The sequence below is a fragment of the Amblyomma mixtum genome, chromosome 3, assembly GCF_055824585.1.
Source record: "Amblyomma mixtum isolate Tamu chromosome 3, ASM5582458v1, whole genome shotgun sequence".
NCBI lineage: Eukaryota > Metazoa > Arthropoda > Arachnida > Ixodida > Ixodidae > Amblyomma > Amblyomma mixtum.
The window spans coordinates 398,270,182-398,287,667 of record NC_143014.1 but is presented as its reverse complement, the minus strand read 5'-3'; the positions used below and the strand labels follow the sequence as shown (position 1 = coordinate 398,287,667).

At 45.6% G+C, this 17,486-nt stretch overlaps 1 protein-coding gene across 16 annotated transcripts in view; it reads left to right on the top strand.

Annotated features, from left to right (window-relative positions):
• LOC149357301 (sphingosine-1-phosphate lyase-like) overlaps positions 1–14,869 on the top strand; it is a 42,041-nt gene extending 27,172 nt beyond the window's left edge. For 11 of the 16 annotated variants that reach the window (XM_089584517.1, XM_089584511.1, XM_089584505.1 and 8 more), the window contains 4 exons: positions 5,808–5,875; positions 5,944–6,075; positions 11,046–11,125; positions 11,201–14,869. In XM_089584517.1, coding sequence (XP_089440643.1) covers positions 5,808–5,875; positions 5,944–6,075; positions 11,046–11,087 — 242 coding nt within the window. In that variant the 3' untranslated portion in view covers positions 11,088–11,125; positions 11,201–14,869. Of the gene's footprint in view, positions 1–5,807; positions 6,076–11,045; positions 11,126–11,200 lie in introns of all 16 variants that reach the window. The other 5 variants (XM_089584504.1, XM_089584500.1, XM_089584502.1 and 2 more) reach the window with 1 other exon arrangement.
• Positions 14,870–17,486: the final 2,617 nt, after the last annotated feature.

Genomic DNA, 17,486 nt, shown 5'->3' with positions numbered 1-17,486 from the left:
TTATAATAAAGTTTTGCTGGGTCCCTAGTCACGTGGGAATCAGGGAATGAGAGCGCTGACGCATGTGCCGCACGTGCTCGTAATGTACAAATAAAACAAGTAGATATACCTTATAAAGACTGCATGAAACTTGTAAAAATAAACTTAGAGGAAAATGGCAGGCCTCATGGGACAATGAAGATAACAACAAGCTACATTTAGTAAAACCTTTCCTTGGTGAATGGAAGACCTGCGGGCACCAGGAACGTTTTATCAAAGTAATTTTATGCCGTCTGTGCATTGGACACACACACATTACACACAGCTTCCTGCTTGCAAAACAAGAAAAACCAGTGTGCAAAAAATGCGGAGACGACCTTACAATTAATCACATTTTATTCTCATGTGTGAAAATTGAAAAAATAAGAAAAAAGTACTTCACCCAATTTTACAATGAACGCATTCCTTTTCACCCTGCACTGGTTTTAAGTGACAATGCAATTGTTGACATATTGTGTGTTTTTAGCTTTTTAAGAGACGCAGGTTTTCTCGACAGACTATAAATTCTGACCCAGAGCTTTGCTTCACTTTTTATACACCTCAGCCATCTTCTCATTCTCGAGAAGAATGCTGAGGTTTTTACTTGATTGGTTGGGAGCCTCAGGATCCTTGCCCAGCCAAGGATTGCCACTTAGGTTACTTGACCTTCTTTAAAGGTTTTAATACTAACATCTCCAAAATTTTTATTCCAGCATTACAGTGTTGTAGCAAGTAATATTTTAGGCTCTTTACACCACCGATTTTGCTCGTTTTGTAGTAAATTTCTACAGAAATTAATTTCCCTACACCCTGAGCTTGGTGCATGATACCCTTAGATGCTTATGCGCCACTAAACCCAACTCACCACAACAACACTTTGAGCATGTAATGTTTAAGTTTGTGTGTATATGACATGCTTGAATAAGGTAAAATTTTTTGTCCCATGTATTACTGTATGCTATGTCAGTGTCACTAAGCATAAATTTATAGTATTTTACAGCAGTAGCATATTATTCTTGCTTGCATTTTTTTCTTGACAGAGCAAAAATTTAACGCAGCCATGCCAGCGCAGCTTAGTCTCTCGAGAGACCCATCTGCAGGGCTAATTGTTTTGTTAACCAGATCAACAAAGAATGACTTTGACGATGTACCCAGGTGAAGATAGATGACTCGCACAGCTAGATTTTTAGTCAATTCTTTACTGGTAGCAGCATGATTCCGTTTGTTTTAACTGGTCATAAATCAGAATGAATGATTCAGTTAGCCAGGTTGGGCTTAACCTGCTTGCAGCACAGCTTTTTTGTTTTCACAGGAAGCTGCAGAAAAGCTATAAAGAGCCAGGCATGTTTGTTGAAACGTATAGGGTGCAACTGCATCAGTTGGGAGCATTGGGCATTGAAAGGCTAAGACACAGATTGTGCACAGGTGTGTCCAGTTGTGCCTCATGTGCAAGCAGCCATGTCAATCTGGACTCACTCAGGTAGCTGGAACCTGGGCTCGTGAGCAAGTGACTGACATGTAATGCGCTTAGGGATGCTGACTTTTCTTTCCTCCTTGCTGCAGCTGGGGTTAAAGTACAACATCCCTGTCCACGCTGATGCCTCTGGGTTCTTTTTACATCCTTTAGACTTCCAAATTATTAATGCGAGAGCATTATTTAGCTCAGTGTCAAGGTAATGTCTGCAAAGCCTGTCCGCAAATTGTGTCCGCACGACGACGTCACATAAGATGAATGATTGTGCATGAGCGTGATGTAATTGAGTAATAAATTAATGAGTGGTGTGATCTGTCGTGATGAAGAATAATGATGTCGTGTCGTAAGTAGACAATGATATTTAGGAAAAAAAATGGGAAAAGCCAGTCATGTGACAAGATGACTTGTAAAAATTGGAACTCACATGTCAGAGTGGTGATGTCACACGAAGTCACATGACAAGATAACTTTCAAAACTGGAAGCCACGTGTCAAGGGATGACATCACGCCGAGTGGTGATGTCACACCAAAGTCACGTACAAGACGACTTGAAAAATTGGAAGCCACGTGTCATGTGGTGATGTCACGCTGAGTGGCGACATCACACCAATGTCACGTGGCAAAATGACTTGCAAAATTGGAAGTCACGTGTCGAGATAGTGACGTCGCACTATGGTCATGTGACAAGATGACTTGCAATGTTTTGAGAGTGGTGAGCAAAGTGATGTCGTCACACCCGAGCTGAGTCACAGTCGCTGCCATGTGCAGACAGGAGGGAGGAGGAATGATGAAAAGAGATGTGCAGTGCAAAATCGCATCCGCCGAAGCGACGACGCTGGTTTGAGCAACAGATATCGCAGGTGCAGATGAAATCGCAGCGATGGCACCACTGGTTGACCTAAATGTGGTGACAGTATTCCTGAATACAGTCACCAATATTTTGAGCAACCGTTCGTCGTACAGCATTCTGGGTGGTGTCATAGCATTTCTTCTTTGCATATAGCTTACATGTTTTAGTCAAGCTGGAGGCTAGCTTGCGACAAAGTGTCGTAGTATGTCATAACCAGAAATTGCTGAAGTGGTGTAGTAGACACATGCAGCAGCACTGGCAAACGCAACGCTTTTGCATTTCTTCACTCAAGCAGACTTCAGTGCCCTCGTAATTTTTTCTGAGGATCTGTCTCCATATCATGATGGGATCAATTCAGCACAAGAGCCAGACGAAAGACACAAGAAGACACATAAGACATTCGCATGTGCCTGCACGAAGACATTAGGTACCGAATGTGTTCTGTAAACTCATTCAACACCTAATGTCGGTTTCATCAAATGATGTTTTATTTTCTCATGTGGCAGCAAACTAATGTCGTTTTGAACGAATGTCACTTGACGGGAATGACATTAAATGTGCCATGTGGCAAGGGTATTATTTGCATTATTTTTTGGTTGTGTTCATTCATAAAGTTCAGAAGATTATTCTTAGAGGAAGGAACAGTTGGTTCGGACTTCCCTTTATAAATGGCTGCTTGGTCTGACATGGCTCTTGACATATCAGAAGCAATTTGCTTTAATGCACCAACAAAACGACTTTAGCATCACAGTCCTTTTTCGGTAATAACAGTGTGTCATACTAACCCTCTAGTATGTACACGGTCGTTACTTTATACTTTAGCTAACCCTGGTTGTGGCAACAGTGTTGACCTTTTTGTGTCATTTAGATGTGGTCAGGGTTTCCTTGAACGAAAGACTTGTGCGTATCACAATCAAGCTCTTGCTGATCGTGGGCACAAGAAATAAATAAGTGATTTGGGAAGTACTGTGAGGTAGGTAATTTTCTAATGCTTTGCTCAGTCTGCGCAGCCAATGGTTAAGCTTTTCTCCACCGTATTTAAACATTGAAAGAACATTACCTGTGGAAAACTCAATCTCTTGGTATTGAGCCTGATCAGTCTGAAGGTTTTAAGGAGTTGGCTGGTGTGTAATGCAGTTGCAATGGATGCTGTACTTTTTTTCATTTAGACAGAATAGCAGCCACTGCACAAAATTGCCTTTCATATACTGCTTACTCGATGGGTTTGATCAGACCAGGGAAGTTCTAGTGGCCTACTCTTTCCCTCTTGTTGTTGCACCTATTTGATTAGCCTTTTTCAGAGTTTTGTCATTACTTCTGTATCCATTCGAATCTAAGCAAATTGTTTTTTTAAATGATGTGCAACTCTTAGGTTGGCTTGGATCGGAGCATGTTGTCGTTGTATTAATAAAATACAGTGACAACGCATAAAAAGGAAAAAAAGTAATACGCAGGTGATGTCCCCATGTAACGCCAACAGAAGACTGCAGTGTAGTCATTACTATCCGTAGCCTACGCCGATAACAGCATACACGAGCATTTGCTGCAGTTTTGACCTCCTTTCCTTTTCGTGTGGTGGCGTGGGTACGTGATAAGGTCAGCGATAACGACGAATGAGCGGAAGCATGTTCGGGCCGGGGGGCCGTTAGGCTGACGACCTAAGCCTCTACTGGCTGGATCACATCACACATACTTCCGGTGTCTGAAAAACCGCGAAAAGCACTCGACGGTAAGTAGCCGGCTGGTCGGAAAAGCCCCCTAGGGTCGTGGAGGGGCCCCAGGTAGCTGCTGACCCTGTGTTAGGTTCCCCTGTCTCCGACGGTCGGAGCCCGCTGCGTTTGGTGGGCGGTTGGGCATCCCGTGAGTGGGGCCGCACCATTGGGCAATCTCGATGCTCTCCCTGCCCTGGCCAGGCAGGCCAGCAATGGAGTCGAGATAATTGAAGGATCTGAACAAAAATCTCGCTGTCCTCATTCCCAGCCTTTGTCCCAACCCATTCCCTACAACCATTCATCCCATCCATTTGTCCATCCCTTCCGCTACTTCCCAGGGGAGATCAGGGGCGTCTCTCCGGGCCCGCTCCCTCGGCTGTGGGTCGCTATAGTAGCTTTTCCCTTTTCTTTTTACTTTTCCACCTATGGTTGGTGAAGTTACAATTTGCCTCTGGGCCTATTCTTTTATTTTCGAATTGGGTTAAGCCTGTTGTACGTATGTGGTGCAGGCAGGGGCTTATTATATTTATTTCCTTTTCGGTTGCCCCAACCTATTCTTTGTTCTCAATTCTCTAAGCGGTGTGAGCTGGGCGCTATTATTTTTCATTCCTTTTAATCACTCACCCTAATTTTGTTGTTCTCAATTGTTTTTTCGGGTGGCTTACACTCGAGAAAAGTTTTTTTTTAATTTGGCCTTCAACTTTTGGGCGTCAGCTTAAAATCGAGGCCAACCTAGATTGAAGTAAATATGGCTCTGTGAATTTCCAGAAAAGAGTGCAGCTTGTGAGCTGTGTAGCTTGGCAATGTCTATGCATTTTTTCTGTGCTGCGTAGCACCTACATTTTCAAGGCAGGCAGTATGGTGAGGTGCAAGTTGATTTACCAAGAGCTGAATGCTTGAACCACGGTGGAGAGTTGCAGCCCTCAATTTCACTGTTTTGCCGCTTGGGGTAAGAAAAGAATTTGGGAGTGCTTTGTTTTTCCTTTTCGAGACAGCACCAAGATAGTGCAGGTGCTATAATAATGACTTATAAATACAGCCACATGGTCATGAGCATTACTATAAGCTGCAAAATTACGTGCGTAGGTTGATACTTACGACAGTCCTTCATACTCTTTGCTCCTGGCTGGGACGTTAGAGGTAGTGGTGGATATTTTTTGATTATTTATTGCACTTTTTGCTTCCAGCATTTGTTGCATGAAGAACTACTTGTTCCGCCTTGAAGATGCTGCAAGTGTTCACATTTTTAGCCATGTTTTGAACTTGAGTTGAACTTAATTGGCTTTTCCTTTTGGTGTCGTTTGTGCTAACTTTCTTGTGGTTCCATCTTAAGACCATTTGTGGCAGCTGTGCGTGATCCAACTGCCATGCTAGGGTAAATAATTTCCTTTTCTGCCTCCAGGCAGTGGAGTAGGGTCGGAGGCTGGCTGCACGTGGGTTTCTTTGCTGTGCTACGGCTGGGAAGGCTGTGTTGAGGCCACCCACAAGATCATAGCTACCATGCGCAAGATCATTAGGGAGTAAGTTTTACAAAAGGGAAAGGAGAACAAGGGTAAAGCTGAACTTTAGGCGGGAGATAGCAGCGCTTTTCCTGCAGCGCTTGTCTTGTCTATTTCCCGCTGTTGTCGCGCTTCTCCCGTACAGCTAACAAGGGTCAGAGCTTTCTTTTGCAGTGCTCTCTGTAATGCTGCTTTCTCTGGCCCTCGACTTGTGCATGGTTGTTCATGCCAAGCTGCTTGGTTTGATCGTGCAGGCTGCGCACACTGCCTGGCATCAAAGTGCTGGGCTCCCCAGACATGGCTGTGGTGGCCGTCGGTCCGAGTGAGTGTGAGATCTTCCAGCTCATGGACAAGCTGTCGCTCTGTGGTTGCAACCTGAACCCACTGCAGCACCCCTCGGGCTTCCACCTGTGCTCCACACTGCTGCATGTGGCTGAGAATGTGGCAGACCAGTTTGTCTCCGATGTGCATGCATGCACAAGAGACATCATGCAGGCCCCCTGCTTGCCCAGCAGTGGAAAGGTGAGCAGCAGCAGTATTTACTTATTTGCAGCACAATGCAATGCCCTCCTGTGACATGTTGCAAGGTCTACAGCAGCAAATTCTAACTGCCTGTACTTTTGTACTGCTACACACAGACTTTCTTTATTGTGTCACTTTCAAAAATGATGGCCACATCGTTGGTGACGGCTATCCTTTTTTTGCACCAAGCACCGAAGCCAGAGAAAGGGTACACCATGGAGCAGTAGCACTGGTGGTTCAAATTGTAGGCTGCAGGCATTGAAACCTATCATCAGCAGATGTTGCCTTTGGAGTGAACTTCCTGTGTATCTCATGCACTTCATTTCGGCTTTGTGTGGAAAATGGCACAAGGGCCCATATACCAACTTGCTGCCCTTTCACAAACATCCCTTTTGGTGACTCCTGATTGGCTGAAAGGGACGTTAGTAAAAGACATGCAAGCTGGGATACGAGCCCAGATTGTGTTGTGCTGAAGGGCATTGGAGAACGACTTTTTTGTTTAAAAAATACCCATCATTTTGTGTGTGGCTACAAATCTCCATTGGTGGTAACCTCCAGGCTGTGATAATAAGGTTAAGGTTTAAGTGAATTACCTAGTTGAAAGTTTAGTGAGAATTTGGAGTTTGGTGTGAATTTGGTGGACTGATGTCCACTGCAGCTGACAGTTTGTTCCTGAACATATTTCCTTTCTATTTGACCTCCCTATTTTTAGAAATTTTTCAAAGTGCTAGCTGAAAATCGTGGTATGATTGCAGGATGATGCTTCGTATCCTTTCTCTACAAGGATTTTGTGGCATGAACATGGATCAGATCTGACGTACAGTCGAGCCCACTTATAACGGCCGCAGTTATAACAAACGTTTGCTTATTGCAGACAAGGGTGGTGCTACTGTCATTATATGCATTAGAGCTGTGGCACTGTGTCTCGGATACAGTGAGTGACCGTGGCGGTGTAACTCTGAACGAATGAGGGGGTGCCATAAGCGAGGCACCACAGTAGGAAAACTTAAGCTTCTGGTAAGCACACAGATCAAAGAAAATCCCCAGGCATCCATGACACGCTCCTCCAAAAAGTATAGGGGGACCCAAAAACGCAGTAAAAATAGGCGATATTGCACAGAAAACTAAAGTTTTCCCAAATGCTGCCATCGAAAGCGCATGCCTCGGAAGGTGACACCTACACTGGTGGAAACCACGGTAAGCTTTTGGATTAACATCCTAGTGTGTGCGAGGAGGAATGGCAGCGACCGGCAATGGCTCTTTATCATTGACAAGCCTCGTGCACTGCAATGCTTTGGGAGCTACGTTTTCATACACTAAAGACTGAGCACAAAGCCCTCGATTACGCCTGACATTTTGTTTTCATGCGACGAGCGTGCAACCAAGCATAATGTTTAATGGCGCGATTTTCTCGCTGATTGGCTTGTTGAGCTCGACCATGACATAGCGAAAAGGATACAGCTCCAACTCTTGTGTGATTAGGTTCCAATGTGCCCTATGTTGCCTTCTTTAGCTATGGTGACAACGAATGCCAAGTGCAAGATCCAGCCATCGGACATGGGTGTCTTTCATGTGGTCCAGACATCCTATTTTTGGTGCATCATCTAGCTCATGCTGATAGCAATTCATGCACCAGATGGCGATGTTCCAATTTGGACGTCTTTGTTCGTTGCTGTGAAAATGAGTAAGAGACTGACTGCAGAGTACATCAGGAATTACTTAGGTAAAGCGTGCTTTATGGGACAATTAATGACCGAGAACATTGTTTAACATCTGTGTGATTAGAAGCACATTGATTTGTAGGAATTTTTTTTAATGCACAGATTACCAGACATTATTTAGCCTGAGATGGCTTCGTTCGTGCAGTTCATGACACAGGCATCGCATAGTCATACACTGACGAAGCTATTGTGCGCGAAGTGCGAGTGCTGCCCAAACTCAGAGAATGTGATGATGATGATGAGAATGCCAATCTGCCACTAGCTGCCATAAATGCTTTTGCCATGAGTGGTTATATTTTTCTTTTTTTTAATAGCGTAAATATGCCCTGTGGCATAAGTGAGCTTGATATACATATGCAAACCGGTGATGGCTACAAATGCCAGCTAGGCCCGGTACTGTGGCCCATGAGTCCATATTCGAGTGTCTGGTGGTCGGCTGGGGTGGAAACCTTGAATGCCGAGGTGTCGCTTGCGTGCCTCCCGAAGTGCGGGGCAAGTGAACAAAAAATGATGTAAAATTGTGTCTGTAGCAGAAGTGGGGCAGAAGGGGCAGTTCAGAAGTGGGGTCTGCGATGTCCGGCATACTCTGATGGCAGGCGTCAGTGCAGCATCCACCCGGATTTTCCTCAGCGCCACCTCCTCACGGCGAGTTAACTCACCGGAAAGGTTGGATCCATGTGGTCGTATTAAAGCACATGTGGAGCAGCGGAGAAATTCCTTGTTAGGCAGGACAGCATCTTCTGCGGATAGTTTCAGTAGCGGAAGTGGGTAATTAAGGCACTTGCAGTGGGTGGGATGCACCGTCCGCTTCCCTAAGACGGTGTGTATTGCGTCGAGTCCACACAGCTCGAACTGGGCATGGATACGATTGTGCGATAGTGCACACATCAACAACAATGCCCAGGGGACAGGCTATGCGCCGTAGAGCCTCTACTGCTTGTGGTGAGTTGGTATAGAGGAGGAGACAAGGCGTCACGAATGGCAACGAGCCCCGCTATCACAGTGGGAAGCGGCGCCTCTGTGATGTAGGAACATGTGTGGCGTGCATTAAGTAGAGCTGCACAGAGGAGACTAGTGTGCAATATGTCATCTTTTGAGCTTGCGTCCACGTAAGCTTGAAGGGCACTTGTGGAGTCTGCTTGTAGAGGAGGCTCTGTTTCAATGAACGATGGGTGTGCGTGACACGTAGGGGTCGGTTGTCAGGGACCTGGGGATGCTGCCAAGGAGAAGGTTCCAAAGGCGTTGTGTAAAGAAGCGTATAAGTAGGGTCAAAATAATTTGCAAGGGCAGATGCCGCAGGGATTGCTGATAACATCAGGCTGCGCGCATTACGGCACTATGCGACGAGCTCGTCAATCGTGTTCAGCTGAGTTTCCACTTGTAGTGTGTGAATAGGGGCAAGCGAGGAAGGCCAGTGATAACTCGTATGGCCTCTCTGTCGACTGTTTCCAGTCGGTCCCAATCTCTTAGGGTAAGGCATTGGAACTGAGCTTGATAAACGAGCCGAGGTTACAACACAGAGTGGACGAACGTTCGAGCCATATTAAAACATGCACCACCTGTTTTCTGGGCAATTCGACGGAACAGGTGCAGTGAACTGGCGGCATTCTGTCGGGCATATCGAACCCAGGGTGCTGCAGAACCAGAGCTTTCCAGATTGACACCTAGCACCCACATTGACTAGGCTGTAGTAAAGAGTTGGCCATTCAAGGACAGCCGTATAGGTGTGAGCAAAAGGCGGCGTCTACCCCATCACTGCCTTCCGCAGATTAGTTGTACCCTGTTCTTAATGCAGCCTAACTGTTGCGGCCTTGGCGAGGAACATAAAGTATGATCGCTCTTGAGGGCTTGAAAAGCGCAGTGTTCCCACACGCATAATGAACAGTTGTAAGAGATCAAGACCAGTTTCGTTGGGCTTCATATTTGTGGCTATAAATTTAGAAGAAGCCGGTCTACTACGAACTTCGGATACAATGAATGCAATCCACATGACCGCCAGGTTCATTGTTCATTTTAAGTGGGCTTGATTATAATAGGGCTCTTAATTTATCTGGCTGCGCATTTTAATGGTGAGGCACACAAGAATTGAATTTACATAAGATGCACTCTGCTCGTTCAGTACATTGAAACTGAATAAGAGCCGCCGTGGTGACTCAGTGGTTATGGCACTCTGCTGCTGACCCAAAAGATTCCGGCCATGGTGGTCGAATTTTGATGGAGGCGAAATTATAGAGGCCCGTGTGCTGTGCGATGTCAGTGCATGTTAAAGAACCCCAGGTGGTCCAAATTTCCGGAGCCCTTCACTACAGCGTCCCTCATAGCCTGAGTCGCTTTGGGATGTTAAACCCCATGAATCGAATCAAATCAAATCGAAACTAAATAAGAAGGCTTGTTCCTGTTTTCGTGCTGCATTGAGAAGTTCGCCCACCTGCATCAGAAAATGCTTAAAGGACACACATAGCCACTTGATGAACAGCTGTGCTCATCACCAGTGGCATCATATTAGGCCTTTCAGTTGCTTCTAGAGATGTATTTTTGCCTAGGCAGTGACTACAGTGAGGGGGCCCGTCACTTTAAAATCTACGCTACAGTGAGGGGGCCCTTCACTTTAAAATCTGCACTACAGTGACGGGACCCAACGACTGTAGTGACGCGAGACCTAACCCAACGACTGTAGTGACCTAACCTAACCTAACCTATAAAAATATATAATTACGTGTAACTGCAAGCTAACTTAAACGTCATGTTTACAACAATTTGTTATTTCCCGCTCACTTTAGCCTAGATTTTAAAGTGACGGGCCCCCTCACTGTAGCCTAGATTTTAAAGTGACGGCCGCCTCACTGTAGTCACTGCGTTTTGCCTACCTCACTGTGTTTTCTAATTAATGGTTACCATCTTCATCACCAGCCTGACTATGCCCACTGCAGGGCAAAGGCTTCTCCCATTCTTTAATTAACCCTGTCCTTTACCAGCTGTGGCCAGTGTATTCCCGCAGACTTTTTATTCTCATCCTCCCACCTAACTTTCTGCTGCCCCTTGCCACGCTTGCCTTCTCTTGGAATCCACTCCGTCGCCTTAAGGACCAGTGGTTATCTTGCCTTCGCATTACGTTGCCCTGCCCAAGCCCATTTCTTCCTCTTGATTTCGACTACGATGTCATCAACCCGCTTTTGTTCTCTTACCGACTCTGCCTGCTTCCGGACTCTTCACATTACACCAATCATTTTTCTTTTTTTCTTCTCATAGCTTGCTGAGCCTCAGACCTGCTGGAGGGATAACTTCTCATGATGTTCTCTGCTGGATGCTGGACCTAACATTTTTTTTAAGTAAGTCCATGTGCATTTTTTTTAATTTTTGGCCACATGCGTTTATATACCACTGATGGTTCGTTTTTGTTGCAGGCTGCAACCTATGGAATGCCTGAAAGCATCGCTGATCGTTCTATAATTGCAGAGCTGTCATGCACCTACATTGATGCTTGTTACAGTACACGTTGCCTCCCATATGCTAACCTTGTACCATTTTAGTCTTGGTTTGTCTTCACCTGTTACCATTAGTCTCACCTGAACTGGCAAGGAGAAGACAACATGGCAAGCATGTTCTAGCTATCGTAACAATGGCCACCTGTTCTGCATGTGTGGCCAAGCACAGACATACTATTGGAGATGCCTCTCGTTGCTGCCCTGCTGAAATTTTTTCCTTTATGTCTCCTGGTAGGGCACAGGTTTGTAGCTGGCAAGGTGATATCTGGCCTGCAGTGCCAATGAAACATGCAAATTTACGAGGTGTGCTAGGAAAGTAATGAGTGATTTTTTTTGTAACCATGAGTTTTATTCTTTTTACATATCAAGGTTGTCCCCTTCAAAATAGTTCCCTACTGGATTTACTCAGGGATGAAGACATTTCCAGTCTTCGTAGCAGTTCTGGAAGGCTCCTGCTGGAATACGTTTCAGCTCATCTATTACGCTCTTCCGGATACTATCCAAAGTACCAAAGTGACACCCTATCAAGTGGGTTTTGAGCCAGGGGAATAAAAAGTCACAGGGACTGAGATCCAGTCAATAGGAGGCTGAGGAACCACAGAAATACTATTTATTGACAAAAAATCACTGATATGGACATTGCCATGTGTGAGGGTGCATGTCGTGGTGAAGCATCGATGTTCATGCAGTGCCTGGTCTCACACGTGCCACCTGTTTCTCGACTCTTTTATAGACTTCACAATAAAAAGTTTGAGAGCTTTTCTTAAAAGCCCAAATTCTTTGTGGACTATCCCCCAACTATCAAAAACAAAAATGAGCATTGATTTAATTTTCGCTTTGCTCATTCTCGCTTTCCGTGGATGGGGCGAGTTTTTAGTATGCCAGTCCTAACTTTGGTGTTTTGTCTCAGGGTTGGACACAAAAATCCACGATTTGTCACCTTTTATCCCTTTTATCACCTTTTTTTGTCAACTGGCTCCCTTTCGAGGCACTCCAGACGATCAAGGCACACATCTTTTCTATTGTTCTTCTGCTCAGTCGTGACATTCTTTGGAACCATCTTTGCATATCCAGCTTTTCTCCTGTCCAAATCTTGTGTTAAGATTTGATAGATAGTAAAAACATTCAATTTATTGAACTGATGACTCATCATTCTCACAGTCAGTCGATAATAAGGCCTTAAACACTCTTTCCACATTATCATTGATTCTTGAGGCTGAAGGTCGTCCTGCACGAGCCTCATCATGCCACTTCCTCTCGGCATGCTAAAAAACACTTGTACCATCTGAACACTTGTGCCCTCGATATGGAGTGTTTGCCATAAGCCTTTTTCAACTTATCATAGGCCATAGAAGCAGTTTCGCCAAGCTTCACGCAAAATTCGATGCAGCAGTGTTGCTCATACTTTTGCTGGTCCATATTCATAACTCACTTGACAGACACGACTTCACATCAGGCACTCTCAACACATGTAGCAGCTGCAGCAAGTACAGTGGAACCTCGATTATACGTCCCCCGGTCATGCGACGACCCGCATTTTACGACGAATTTGTGCGGTCCCGGCAAAACCCCCATAGAGACAATGCATTAAAAACCTCGGTTATACGACGCAATTTTAGAAGGACCCCGCTTCGTACGACGGCTGGCTCGTACCGTCCGTCAAAAAAGGTCGTCAGCAAACGCAGGCCGGGATGTGCCGTATTTTCGCGATTCTAAGCACCCCCCTATTTTCGGAAAAAAATTTCTGAAAAAAAAAAAAAAAGACTGCATGCGAATCTAAGCACCCCCGTTTTTGCGCGGAAGAGAGCGTTGCCGAGGCCGCCAAGTGCACTTGCTCTCTTTTTCGTCGAGCCTGTGCAGTCGGAGTCCCAAGGAGGCGCGGCCTGCGTGTTGTTGTTGCGACTGAGAGAAGGATGAAAAGGAAAGCGCACGGGCCCGCCTACTGGCGTGAGCCAAGCCACCACCGCTGCCGAGAGGAGAGTTAAAAGATCAGAGGAAAGATAAAGAGAAAAGATAAGACGCGCGTCGGTCGCAGCAACAGATGCGTCCCAGATGCGTCCGCAGGAGCCGACGCTGATGAAAAAACAGATAAGCTGGCGAGGCCGCGCTCGCCCAAGCGAGGACAGCGGCGTCCACGGCGCTTTTTGTAATGGAAGTAATGGATGCTTGTGCCCCACGATAAAACTTCCGACGAAGAGGAAGTGGACAACGATGCAGAGGTTTGCGCTCCCATTCCTAGTTATGCGGACGTGTTGCAGAGCGTCGACAACATCCGGCGCTTTGCTTGCGCGCGCGACGATGTTGGCGACCTACTGCCGGACGTGGCAGCCCTTGAAAGAAAGTTGATGCGCCGAGGTTGGGCAAAGGTGCAAAAAAAAAAAAATTACCGATTTTTTTTTAAACGGTAATAAAGATTTTTTTGCAAATCTGTTTCAAATAAATGCTGGGTTTTGCCTTTTTTTAATCTGATTGGCGTACTTGCCGCGGGCTTGAAGCCGGTCAACAGTTTTCGGCGCAAGGCCAAGCGCCACTGGCCGCATTCTTTGATTTTCGATTATACGACACCCGGATTATACGACGGTTTCGCGCGGTCCCCTGAACGTCGTATAATCGAGGTTCCACTGTACAAACTAGTGCCGACTCCTGGGCACGATCCAGCCTAACTTGCCATGTGAAGGGGCTACAGCAGCGTTATCGGTCCGCACACTGTTGCCAGTGTCATTACCTTTAGAACACACCTTGTATGCCAGATGTAGTGTAGTTCATTAAGTCTGTTACCAACTACACTTTTTGAACTCAGACTGGCTTCAGTTTCAGGTGGCCGTGTTATGGCAGCAAAGCACTGCACTTTTCAGCAACTGTGGAATGTCAGCTCAGAATGAAAGTGTTAACCTCAGTAAGCATATCTACTTGGCAGTGCTCGGCAGTTCCTTTTAACAATGCTTAGAGGATTACCACAAGCATTGCTTCTGATGTTACTTGTGGCTGTTGCTTACTTCATTTCACACCCACTATTGGACTTTGTGTTTGATCCCAAGAGGCAAAGCTGCATTTGATGCTGCTGTTGAATTCTGCCTACATGCTCTCCTGTTATTCAGTGTCGCATTTTAGGGCATTCTGCTTTGCCATGCAATAAACATTAGTCGCTTAGATGTGCCATATACTAATCGTGCTCAGGTTAAAGAATCTGTACCAGTGAAGCTGTGTAACACTGATTAGTGGTCATCTTGTAAAATGAGGTTTAACTTTGTAGTTAAGCTTTTTCTGTACTTTTTGCTTGGCCTTGTGGTATACAAGAAGTGCGTGAAGCTATTGGATGTGGAGTCAACAAGACAGCTGTTAGTATCTGGCACGCTAGCCACACTGCAGGTTTCGTTGTTCTAGGCACATTGTGGGTTTTCTGTTATTGACAGCATCTGTGAGTGCTTCTAATGAAGGTTTTGTACTACACTGTGTGCATCAATTAGGTGTTGCTACTCTTTGCATCTGGCTTCTGTAAAGAACATAATTGGCCAAAGGATCAAGTTCTGCCTGATGTGCACTTATGCCTTCAAAATAAATCTGTGTCAGAGCAGTAGTGATATTTTTTATGTGATAAAGAGTGCATTTATATGGCTTCAAGCCTTAGCTTTATATGTCTTGGAGCCTTGGAGTTTTTTTGTTATTACGGTTGTGCCTAAGACAACTGTAGTTTGTCTTTCTACATCTTGAATCTTGAAACTAGCTGTCCTCAGCTATGTGAGAGATTCTGTGGTAACAGCTGCTAATGGAACAGTTGTCATTGATGCACATACATACTGGCACCTTTTAAAGTTGTGCAAGTACAGCACATTTTCTTTCATGGATTGAATTAGAGTTGATTAGTGCCGAAGAGTGGCAGAATACCAAGCCTTCATTCAAATTAAATAAATGTGAAATACCAAAACTATCACTTAGAATGCTCAGAAACTAAAAAAATTTGCTAAGCAAACAACAATCAGACCTCACTGTTTTGTTTTAAAACAAATACAGTTAAAAACAAAAATGCAAATAAAATAATTTTAAATGTAACTGAAAAATGAAGTACAGAGGCATTTATTGCCTCTCACTTCCTAAGTACATCAGTCAGCTCTCGTTGGCACAAAGTCTGAGGATTCATTTCGAGAACTTGCAGACTTTAGCATTTTGCTCAGCATGCAAAAACCCTTCTCCATGCCTCCAGTCCAGGAGCAGCGGGAGTTGAGTTAGCTGGGCTGTTTCGCTTGCTGTCATAGGTGTTCATCTCGGATGGTCGGATGCTTTGCACGCTTTCACTGCAGTGGCAGATTTGGGGGGGGGGGGGGGACATTGACCCACCCAAAGCCACAAACGAACTTCTCCCCCCCCCCCCCCCCCAAATTCAATGGGGCTTATTCGGCCCATGGAATAGGCTGCTGCGCGACCAGCAATGTCAGCGGCGTGAGCAAAGCACCCCCTCACTTCTATATCTTTTTGTTAGGAGCTGAAACTGCCAGCTAAGGCAACCGCCGCCCTCATGGAAGCTCTGGATAACATTGCCAACTGGACAGAAATGCACAGCTCTGAGAAAGCCAAAACACTCCGTGTAGCTATCAATGATCGCGAATTACTTGTGGCAATCATTTGCAGATATGCTGACACATGCACTTCCACTTTGTTGCTTAATCCAAAAAGGGTGCATTGACGACCAGACTGCTAAGAATGCGTGGACAGACACCATGACTGTACTTGGCAAGCAAAGAATGAACTGTGCCGAAACATTTTTGCAGCTCTACAAAAATGCCATGATTTTGGCGAATGATCTGGAATGGAGCTTCCATCCCCACGTCTTACTAAAGGACAGATGTACAGATGCAACACGCCTGCGCTTAATGCAGAGAGCTACTACAGAACAGTTATGTTCGCTCCATTAGTGGACAATGGGCTGACAGATTTAGAAACTAGATTCACAGTTGAGGCGGAAAGTGCCTACGAACTTGAGATAGCATTGAGGGCGCATTCAAGTCGAACCCAAGGCTCTCGTCTAGGCACGCTGGGCTAATGTTCGGAACAGCAACCTCTACCGTGAGCCGCACCCTGAGGAGAAAAGGAATCTGGCCGTATTAAGTTCGGGCACTGCACACACTGACCGACCACCACCTCATACGGCAGCTGCAGTTCTGCGGAGCGGGACATTAGCGAATTCCTGCTCACTCTGGCCTCACTGGTGAGGACGTGTTCCACCTACACGGCGCGGTGAACAGGCAAAACACGCACATATGGTCTTGAGAGAAACCTAGGTGAAACACCCTTGCAATCCCCAAGTGTGGCAGTGTGGTGGGGAATCCGGAGAGGGTCACTGGACCACTTTTCTTTGAAGCTACAGTCGCTACAGACACTTACTTGCATATGTTGGAAAATGAATTCCTACCTGAACTCAATGCGAACCACGTGCAGAGAAGAAATCTGCATTTTCCAACATGACGGTGCATCGGCACATTATTCGGCAAAGGTTCGCGACAGGCCGGATTGAAATTTTCTGCAACGATGGATGGGTGGCGGATTTCCAAATATGCCCTGGCCTCCACTCTTGCTTGACCTGACACCCTGCAATTTCTTCTTGTGCACAGGGATACTGAGGACTTGATGAGCTTAAAATGCACATTGAAGATGTGTTCACTCGAATTGACGACTCCATGTGAAAGAATGCCTTCAACGGCCAGGTGAAAATTCTAAATGGTCCAACTGGTTCAAGGAACAATTCCCAGTTGATTCCAGTTGGTTCCCAGTTGACTCCAACTCCAACCAGGTAAAGAAAAAGAGGTGCCGTAGTGGAGGACTTCGGAACAACTTCGACCACCTGGGTATCTTTAACATGTTCTAACATCACACAGCACCCGGGTGCCTTTAGCGTTTTACCTCCACCGAAACACGGCTGCCGCAGTCGAGTTTTAAGCCTGTTTGGTCGTGCCCACGAATGTCAATAAATTGTCTTCAAACTGGTCACTGCTTGTGGCATGTTCATGAAGAAAGCAATAAGGGTTTCAAGTGACTACAAACTGACCGTTTGGTTCAGTTGCACAGGTCACCTGTGCCTAAGCCCACTCCTGCCAACTTTTCCGATTTTTCCGTAAAATATACGAATTTTGACCCATCTTACAATTTTCTGAATCTTGCCTGAAATCTTACGGAAAGTAAATTTTATTTGCGATAAACATTTGAATTTCAG